Genomic DNA, 10,668 nt, shown 5'->3' with positions numbered 1-10,668 from the left:
AAAGTTCTGTTTTATAAAGATGAGATGTACAGAAAGAAACCGCAAAAGTAAAAATAATATCAAGACTAATATTTCGGACATCCCAGTTTAAAAAGTATACTATTTAACCTAGGAAAACACACTGCAGCTAAACGCAACTACTGTGCACAAGAGGAGACATTGGATTACATAATGTTACATTGTCAGATCTATGAAACAGAAAGAAGGTGATTAATGCCAAACCTAAAGAACATTAAACTGAACTATGATCTAATAAATAATTTAAGACACTTAGGATTAGTGTAGTTAAGAGTATATGAGAAGGTTAATAATAATAATAATAATAATGTATGTACTGCCTCAGAATTCTCAATTCTGAATGTCGTGAATGTTGAAAAAAAACAACGCGCAATTGCTTGAGCCAGCCTCGTTTGGGTCTCAGGGTCGTACACATACACCAAAGTTTCGTTACATATAACGATTTACAGAGTTTCATACAGAATTTCCCATTCGCTCATTGTTCTAACTTGCTGTCCATGATAAAATCACAGACGTGGTACCGCATGTGGTCAGAACAGCACCAGTTGCACAGCTCCCGATGTTTTTTGGCACACTGACTTATGAAGCTCGGCTCTCCCTGTGATCATTACCAGTCAGTGCGCTAATGCATAGTTTCATTTGTTGCTAACCACCAATAAAAATCCACAAAAAAAAGGTTTAAAACATGCAAAAAGTTTGACTAGAAATTACAATAGGAAAAAAAAATCCTAGGAAAAATGACCTGAAAAATATATGGTAGCCTGATTATCTAAACGAATTGGTTTATTAGATAGGATCTAGTTTAGGTGTTTGTTTGTTTTTTCTTTCTGACGTTCCACACTCCAGTCCAGCAGGTGGCGGTAATGCTGTGTTGTATCCTGACAACGGTAACTAAGTTAACAACAACAAGGCATTCGTGTCCAGGATTGATGGGTGTTAGCTAGTTAAATTAACCGTAAGGTTCGGTTTTTAGCACGCTAAATCACAAACGTCGTCGCATCATTTTTCACAGTAGGCGCCGGGTGGGTATAAAAGCATGGCAGACGATGGTCGGAGAGAAGACGAGGATGAACAGAGTCCTGGATTACAGCACAAGATGTTTGTAGTAATGGAGGACTTGTTAGATAAACTTAAACTGTTAGATTATGAGGATCAAGTCCTTGTAAAACACAACATGAAACCTCTGTCCAGGTAAAGTCTAAAAATCATGTAACAACAATGCAGCCTGTTTAAAATGTCGTTAATCTGCTAGGTGTAAAGCAAGTTTGTTTTTAATCCTTTTATTATCTTCGGGGTCAGTCTGATCCTGAATGGATTAATAGATAGATAACCCTACTTATCATCATTGTAGCTAGTGGACATAATGTTTAAAACTTTTTTTATTTTCAATTACAATTAAATCTTTTTTGGCCTTTTATTTACATACTTATCAGTTTAAAATGTTTAAGATAGAACATGCACACAATCTAATTCTTCTAGACTTTAAAAAATGTTCCCATTTCATCACTCTCCATAAAGAAGTTAGCAGAAGAGTAAAGAAACATTTTCATTACTCTCCTTACACATTGAAAACCTGTTTCTGTACATGTTGTCCTAAACCTTCAGTAACCTTCATCTCTGATATCCCATTTTCAAGTGTTTGTATCCCGAAAGAAAATTTCCAAACTATATTGAAAAAAAAAAACTAATTTAGACAGTCAGTACTTTGTAGCTCAACCCATGTTTACCCACAGGCATGAAGGTTCACAGGCAGGGTGAATAATTGTCATAATTATAATTGGTATGTAACTAGTGATTTAAACAAAGGTACTATTTTCCCAGATATAATATTCCACTTATTTGTAGTCTGTAGATGCCTCTATCATGGCACAGCCCACTTTCCTCTCCTACTTATCATCATTGCAGCTAGTGGTCAACAACAGGTACAACAAGAGATGCCATAAGGTTTTGAAGACACGGTTCAGTACATTTTTGATACGATGAAAGGTGAAAAAACATGGAATTGAATTTATTATGAGTTTAATTAGTAGAACTATATCGGTCAGCCATAACATTATGACCACTGACAGGTGATCTGAACAGCATTGATTACCAGCTATACACCAGCAAACTTCTGACAGGATCATGGTCACCCAAGACTCATCCATGCCCCAGGGGACCAAAGGCCAGCAGTCTGGTCTGATCCCAGCACAAATTGGCAAAAAAGACAATGCTTGCCACAATAGAAAGGTACCAGAACACCCATTGCACCACAGCCTGCCGTGCACAGGGCACAGCAGACAAAGAGCCCGAGGACACCAACCCAGTCTCCAAACTCCCCACATCCTATCGGATCGGGCACCTATGGGATGTGCTGGACAAAGATTTTTAATCCACGGGGGGCCCCACCCCACAACCCACAGCACCCAAAGGATTTGCTGGTTTTGGGTTCACCTTGTTCCACAGGGGTGGGCTCTGACCCAGCAGGGTGTGGCTATGCAGAGCCTCTGTTTTGTGTTGTAGTGTCCAGTTTATTTTTCAATAAGGCTGATGAACTATATTCTGAAGGAAATGTGCATGATTTATAAATGTGCAGAAAAACTAGAACTTTATTGCGGCGGAGTTTTTACCATTAAAAAGGTAAGTGCAGGTTTGCAGATTGTACTTGCAGATTGGACTAGTGATTGGAATGCTCCAGGTGCAAACCCCACCATCACCAAGTTGCCACTGCTGGGCTCTTGAACTCTAAACTGCTCAGATGGATAATGAGATGACAATGTAAGTCATTCTGGATAAGGGTCTCTTCCAAATTCTGTAATGTAAATGTAAAAAATCTCTTCTTCCTGCCTGGGGACCATAAAATGAACAACATAAGGGCAATACATGTACAATATAGTCTGAACTACATATGATTAGAGTTTTATAGGATTTTCGTTTGATTTAATGACAAAATAATTTTAACACATGCATGATGAACTGGTCACATTGAAAGAAATTTCACCAGAAACTTACCTTCTTCTCCCATTTATCTCTTTCCAGGCATTATTTTGTGGCAAGTTTATACACAGTGAGTAATCCTGGTGAACAATTCTACATGTTTAGTGTCATCGCAGCATGGCTTATAACACTGTGTGGCCGGGTGTTTGAAACACCTCAGGAGTACGACGACCCCAATGTGATTGTCTCAAACATCCTGACACACCTTAGGGCTCTGGTCAGTTACATCTGCACAATAACACATGACTGAATGTGACTGTATGTGTGTGAAAGAGAGAGCATAGCTATTTTTCCATAGTGTTCTCTATTAAAGACAATTGATTGTGTGGTTGGTGTAGGGTGGGCTTGTTGACTTCCCCCCATCTAAGCTGAAATCTGGTTCTGGTGAACATGTGTGTTACGTCTTGGATCGGCTGGCTGAGGAAGCCCTGAAGTATAGACAATTTGTTTGGAAGAGGTAACGCACACTTAAAAAAGAGACCTACAAGAACATTATATATATATATTTATATATATACACACGTTTTTTTCCTCAGGCCTATCTACCCCTCAGAAGAGTTGGAGGAGGAGTCTGTGATGGGGGATGATGCTGAGCTCACTCTCAGCAAAGTGGAGGAGTTGACTGTGAGGCGCATACACTAACATACAGTTACATATATATGAACATTAAAAAAGTTACTGTTTACTTTCAGTTGTTGATAACATACCACAGTATATTGAAACTAAATTATTAATGTGATCCATAATGTGACCGTATTGTACTTATGTGTATTGTACACATTTATTTAACAGACATTTAACCAATATGTTTTTACACACAAAAAAGAAAAAAAAATATGTATATATATATATATATATATATATATACATTTCCTGTTTTTGTGCACAAAAACATGCAAATTCACCTGTTTGGATAAATTCATTGGGTAACATGGGTAAATTTTAAAATCCATGTCTCTGTCAAAAAAAGGGGGGGACCTTAAATAAAAGTGCTGTAACTTCTACAGAATTCAGTCAATTTGGAAACAAATTGCCTAAAATTACCGGAAAACTTTAGCACTGCTGTGCTCTAAATAAGTCTCTCATTAATGTACCACTGGAGAACGTATCTGCAATACAGCATTAAACCCTCTTTGTTTATAGGAGGAGGCTGATGAGGAAGATCATGTTATTGATTTGGAGGAACTGAAGTCCAGAACTACTCAGAATGTGAGTTAAGAATTAGCAGCATTGTTTTCTCTATCTGAACTAGAAAGCCAGCACAGAACTCACAACTAAGAACTGAAACTTGAATTAGAAGAAACCTCTTGTCAGATTAATTGTGATTCTACAATTAATATTCTGGTTTCATTGATTTATTACAAACGCTGCAAGCCCAAAAAAAACCTCAATGGGGTTGAATAATTTCAAGTGCAACTGTAGAAAATATAAATTTTTATGAAAACACATTCATGCTTTTTACTTATTGATGTAATGTACAAGTAAATATGTGAATGTGTATAGGAGGTGAGTGGGGCTAGACCAGAGGTTATTCTGGAGTCAGTGACTGATTCTGTGGAGTGGAATCTGGAGGTAGAGAGGGTTTTGCCCCAGCTTAAAGTCTCTGTCCGCACAGATATTAAGGTATGAGCTGCTTTTCCACAAATTACTTTATATTTAAGTTTGAGAAAAGTCAAATGAACAGATTGTAAAAACAGCATAATAAGTTACAAATTGACATATTGTACTAATATATACAGGATATGTATTTGTGTGTGTGTGTGTGTGTGTCTGTGTGAAAACTGTACATACTTTGTTTTTTTTATCATCATATTGCTCAAATTAAGGTCCCATCACACTGAGCCACGTTCCCACTACGCCCCGCAACAAATTGGCTGAACGCAAAAAGAACTTGGAAAAATTAATAGGAATGTAGGAAAAACGTTAAGGACATAGTCCTTGAGCTAAGACACTTTTGTTCAACAAAAAGAATGGTAAGGACATGGTCAAAGCAAGATGCAGAAATAACTTGCCGTCTTAAAAAGGCATTAACCAATTAACAGTGTAATGAATACCACATCATGAGTTTATGGATTTCTTTAATGTATTTCAAGCAGGACTTAAATGGGAAAGATTAGATAGCAGTAGTGTTGTCAGTGGGATGTTACTGTGTTTCCAGATTTTTACAGCCTTGTGCTATGAGCATGGTTGGTCTATGCCACATCGTTAAAGACCACGTTAATGTTCTTGTAGTGCTTCCCACATTTATGGCACCCATGCAGCAGGTTATCATTGTGTCTATGTCATATTCAGAGAATTTCATATAAAGGATTAAATATCTCACACCATCACTTTGCAGTGAAGAGCACCGTGTGTGTTGTGGAATTTATTCCAATCCTCCAGACACAATGATAATTTAAGTAAGTACATAATAAGCGCTCGTTAAGAGCTTGGTGTGATCTCATCAGACATTGTAATAACTCAGTTCAATCTCATTGGACCTGTTAAGAGAGTTATCATGTGCATAATTAGAAATTTGTGACAACATGATAGAAACATTGAGAACCTGACAGGGCTGTGGTTAGGAAGTACTAACATAATAATAAATACAAGTTTTAGCATTTTGACCCTACTTCCATTGCATTGTTCGAGATTTTTAGGACGCAGTAGGAACTTCATGGTCTCCATTGCAGTGTGACAGGGGCCTTAACATTTTAACCAGATTTAGAATTGAAGATGTTTGAGGTGTGAGGTTTTGAATAACAGGTCATTTTGATAACCTTCAGGATTGGCGGAGCCACGTGAGCCAAATGCATCAGCACCAGGACAGCATTAAAAGCTCTTTGAAAGAGGCCACGGTATGTGGTACATGTACTGTATACATTAAGCTCAATGGTATATTGTAGATTTTTTTCCTTTAGTGCTGTTGAAGCTTAGTGATTGCTTTTGTTTTAGTCATATCTGGATAATCTGCTGGAGGAGATCGGTAAAACCCAGGAGAAAGTGAGCAGCAGAGAAAAATATATCAACACACAGCTAGAACACCTCATCACAGACTACAGGAATGCACAGTCAAAATTCTGTGAGGTAAAATTTAAAGAAGTTGAAAGTGATTCCATCAGACACAACCTATTTTTTTTTGCCTGCTCATTACTAATTGTAGACTCAATGTCTCTGTGCATTTTATGTGACATTTATGTGATTCTTTTAAGTTATAACAAAAAAAAAAAAAAAGTCAAGCTCATCAACGAGCAGACGTGGAGGAATAAATAGCAGCGCTTGTGATGGTTCTCATGGACAAACAGGCGTGTGCTTACCAGGCAAAAATAAATAGGTTTGTTTCAATTGGAAGAATTCCTTATTTCTGCAGATTGCAGAGAAGAAGGACCATGAGTCTTGCACCCAGAACATTCTACTCACCAGTCTGGCATTGGTTGGTCCTTTCATAGAGTGCTGTTGACACCAGGTGCTGATCCCTTTTGTGCACGAGGTAGAGCTGACCGTGGTGCTGAACATATCCTGTATTTTTCTTGGTTGAATGCAAGGGTGGCAGATAGTAAAAGGCGTTTGCTCTAGGTCCTGCCATCACAGCACCCCCTCCCCCCAGCTTTGAGCTCATAACGAGCAATAAAAAGAGACTGTGGTGCTCAAAAAGCCATCAGTGTTACTCCAGCTCTGGTCAGTATCAAGAATGAATGATCCTGTAGTGAGAGGAACCCGTGGGTGATGCGAGGGTTGGTATCCTTAGCCCTTGCCATCCATTGGCAAGCGTGGGCAGTAATAAAAGTGAAATGCCGCCCAGCAATGTAATACTTCCTCCACTGCCCACTTGATGGCCAGGGCTTCTCACTCAATACAAGAATATTTGCAGATTGGAGAGTGGGGCTGCCACAAAGGAGAAGTTAATAAAAATAGGGATAATACCCTGCTAGCCCCAGAAAAGGACACACTTTTTTGTTGTCAGTTACACTCACAATCAACCAATGCATGGCACTGGCCGAACACACTGGGCTTCCCCAAAAACCAAGCACACTGACCCAGGCCTTACTTTCACCCCTGCTGTCCCTGAGTTATCAACCTGAGTAAGAGAAGAGACGGACACGAGGAAAAAAGATGGGATAAGGAGTTTTGGGACAAATGATCCAGTATCAGTGGGGTAGGCTTAGGGGAGGAGTGGGGAGAAAAATGTGAGTGAGAAGAGGGGTCTTGCATATGTTTAGATATGCCAACAAATGGTCCCTGATAAACAGATTACTAAACATTTTTAGGCGTATTTTGGATCTTGTGATGTTGGGCATGGCTAAAGCAGACACGGAGTGTTCTGCTGGAGTATGCAACAGCTTCACTGGGTTCTGGTGATTTTCTGCATGAGTACAGCACGAGAACGAGGAGAGGCTGAGGTTGTGTTTGGTGAATACAAATCTTATGTCCAGCAGCCATTATTTTATGTGCTTAACATTTTGTGTGTGTTTGTGTGTGTTTGTGCGTGATTAGGCCAAAGAGCTATATCAGCAGGGCAGTGGAGGATTAACTGAAAGAACCAGGATGATAGCAGAGGTAAAACATGAGAAGCTTCAAGTAGCCCACAGGTTTTAAACACTGTTTCTGCACATTTTTTTGTTTTCCCTGCTCTATTACAACTAAGGCTGCAACTAATGATTTATTTATTTATTTAAATAATTGTTTTAATGATATGCTTAATCTAATGTTTGTCCCCATACCATTAATATTTTAACCTTTTTTAATCAATATGAAAATATGAAAAATGCTTATTTTTAAACAAACACAAGAAAAATTCAAAGGTTAACTAATAACAGGTGGAATTAGGTGTGGTTTCTGCTTGAAAACCTGCACACACACTGGCCAGAATTGGCTTTCTGGAAAAGACACCTCTGATTTATGAAATTAACTTTTTTTCATAAATTTATAAAATCTATTAGTTTTTTCTTAAAGTGTATTAGTGAACAACCTGATTGAAACTTTTATTGAAACCATTACTAGTCAGCATAAAAGTTCCTATTTTTGCATTATAGGCTTAATTATGAACAATAGTATAATTTTCTTTGTAAATCAATTAATTAATTTTAAATGGGTTTATCTTTTGAGGTGCTCACACATAGCTGTTGTGCTGCATGCAGAACATGATTTTATTACAGTATCTCTCTGTTTATAAAATTCCCACACCTTTTGATGATCAGATTACAGTTTTGGAAGGAAAGTTTTATTTTCGCCATAAAAAAGGCTAATTATTTTAATCAGATGTGTAGGAGCAGAGAAAACTCTACAATGTGCAGGACAGGGGCTGTGTCGACTCTAATGTTGGAAACCTGTAATACAACCCATTATGCACATTCAGAGACAAATATTATTGTCTCATATTTTCCCTGCATATGATGACACTTTTTTAACATTATGAACAGATCAGTGAAGAGCTTGAGAAAGTCAAACAGGAGATGGAGGAGAAGGGTAGCAGCATGTCAGACGGAGGTGAAACAAAATACATACACTGCCCTCTTGTACAATTTTGTACTAACATTTGTTAAATTTCTGGTTACAATTCATTTTTGTTTTGTAGCTCCAGTAGTAAAGATCCGTCAGAGTCTAACCAAGTTAAAGCAGGAGATCCAAGATATGGATGTTCGTATGGGAGTGGTTGAGCACACACTGCTTCAGGCCAAACTGAAGGAAAAGAACAACATGACCAGAGACATGCATGCCACACACATAACAGAGACTACTACACACACCTACTCATAACCATTGTGTGTTTGTGTGTACATGTTTGTAATAGTACCTGTAGACCTGCACATTCATTCATGCAGTTATCTAATCAGCCAATCATGAGGCAAAAGCTAAAAAAAAAAACATGTAGCTATAGTTCATGCGTTTGAGATTATGCCCATCATACCAGATCATATCAAAAACCTGTTTTTGGCTGACAAGAGTGGAAGCTACTGTGGTCTTCTGCTTTTGTAGTCCATACCCCTCAAGTGTTGATATTTTCAAAGATGCTTTTCATCTCACTGTGGGTGTAAAGAGTGCGTAGTAGACTACAGACTAACCAAACCAGTCCAGCCATTTTATTCTGATCACTTTCATCAACATTGTGTTTCTACTTAGGGGATTTTTTTTTTTTTTTACCAACATCCATGGCAAAAGCAAAGTTACTGAAATTCTTTTCCCTATTATGATGTTTGGGAACATTCACTGATGCTCTTGACCTGTATCTGCATGAGTGTAAGCATTGTGCTGCTAAAACATGTTTAAATGATTAGATAACTGCATGTTGTGGACAGTGAGACAGATATATATATATATATATATATATGTGTGTGTGTGTGTGTGTGTGTGTATTTCTCTTTACAAAACGTTAGTGAGTGTAACAACTCTTTAAAAGATGTATCTGCTTACCATGTACTCTGTCCCCTGAAACTGGGTGTTAATTATATCTTTGCAATACATCCTTTTTTCCCTTTAAATTATACTTTTACATTAAATTATTTTGATTATCTTGATTGTCATTCAGATTCAACTTGGCCAATTTAGATTTTACATGAAAATACATAAACCTGAAAGTGCATTATTCTAAAATGTAAAATTCTTAAGATATTGCAGCATGAATTTAACGTAGTTAGGGACGCTACAGTTTTTTCGCTTTTTAAGCTTTTACCAAAAACTTATTTATGCAATGATTTTTACAAGTCATATGCTTTTAAAAGCTTTTACCAATTTTAGTATCAATACTAAAGAAATATGAATAATTTGCATTTTAAAGGTACATTATAGGTATTTGAATTGTATAATGCTGAAAATTTGCCATTTTTGGGGTACATATAAAATCATCTCTCCAAAATGGCAGAATTTGGCAAATTAAACTTGAGATTTTTAGGAAAGCAAGGTTGGTTAGCAAGCTAGGGATAGCAAAAAATCAGTAGCGTTTCTAACTATGTCAAGTTCATGCACACACTTTAGAATTGACATCTACGGCACACAATTTTTTGTATTATATGTACAATATATTAAAAAAATAGTGTTTTGGCTGACTGAACCGCCAAAAAAAGTCACCATTTCAGACAGCTCAAATTATTGGGCTGCAAAGAGAACAACTGAGTGTTTTGACATTAGTGGAACTGGGTTAAGAAAAATTCAACAAGTTATAAAAACCTGGAAGGATAATGCTAACCCGTCAAAGGTGATAGAAATGTGGTTGGGAAAAATCACAAATTAAGAACTAAACAGCTGTGTGGCCATAAGAAGATTCCTTTGTTAATGAGACTAATTTAAAAAAAAGCTTGAATTTGCTATGCAGCGTGAAGATTGGAGATGGAGGAATAGAAAAAAAGGTCATGTGGTCTGATGAGTTCAGATTGACCCTAATCCAGAAAGATAGGCATGTCAGGGTAAAAAGGGAGTACATGAATAGATGCACCCATCATGCATAGTGGCCACTGTATACAAGCCTCTAAAATAAAATGTTATGATCTGGGGTTGATTCAGTTGGGCAAGCTTAGGCTGTGACTTGAATGTATTGAATTACCAGTTTTTAAATTGTGAAAGTGCTTGTGGAAGCGTGAAGATTTACTGTATTTTCACACATTAATTGGCAACCACATTGTGTGCTGTAATAAAAGCTAAAGGTTATTAAATTAAATCTTGTAGTTTTTTTATGCCCATATAGGCAGCATAGTCAGATTA

General features: G+C 37.4%; 1 protein-coding gene across 1 annotated transcript; it reads left to right on the top strand.

The window, feature by feature from the left end:
• Window positions 1–915: 915 nt before the first annotated feature.
• On the top strand, window positions 916–9,276 carry ift57 (intraflagellar transport 57 homolog (Chlamydomonas)). Its single transcript, XM_053486131.1, has 11 exons — window positions 916–1,209; window positions 3,037–3,211; window positions 3,333–3,451; window positions 3,531–3,618; window positions 4,138–4,203; window positions 4,498–4,617; window positions 5,760–5,831; window positions 5,929–6,060; window positions 7,468–7,530; window positions 8,394–8,460; window positions 8,549–9,276. The coding sequence occupies exons 1-11, from the start codon at window positions 1,055–1,057 to the stop codon at window positions 8,728–8,730; spliced, it is 1,239 nt and encodes a 412-aa protein (XP_053342106.1). The 5' UTR covers window positions 916–1,054; the 3' UTR covers window positions 8,731–9,276.
• The last annotated feature ends 1,392 nt before the right edge of the window (window positions 9,277–10,668 follow it).

The sequence above is a fragment of the Clarias gariepinus genome, chromosome 25 (assembly GCF_024256425.1).
Source record: "Clarias gariepinus isolate MV-2021 ecotype Netherlands chromosome 25, CGAR_prim_01v2, whole genome shotgun sequence".
NCBI classification, from domain to species: domain Eukaryota; kingdom Metazoa; phylum Chordata; class Actinopteri; order Siluriformes; family Clariidae; genus Clarias; species Clarias gariepinus.
The sequence above is the reverse complement of the archived record's forward strand: the minus strand, read 5'-3'. Positions and strand labels throughout refer to the sequence as shown.

Excerpts from the sequence above, each read along its gene's own strand:
- ift57 (XM_053486131.1), top strand. The coding sequence starts at position 1,055 with ATGGCAGACGATGGTCGGAGAGAAGACGAGGATGAACAGAGTCCTGGA. Across the intron at positions 1,210-3,036 it reads AACATGAAACCTCTGTCCAG|GCATTATTTTGTGGCAAGTT; the intron begins GTAAAGTCTAAA and ends ATCTCTTTCCAG. Across the intron at positions 3,212-3,332 it reads TGACACACCTTAGGGCTCTG|GGTGGGCTTGTTGACTTCCC; the intron begins GTCAGTTACATC and ends TGGTTGGTGTAG.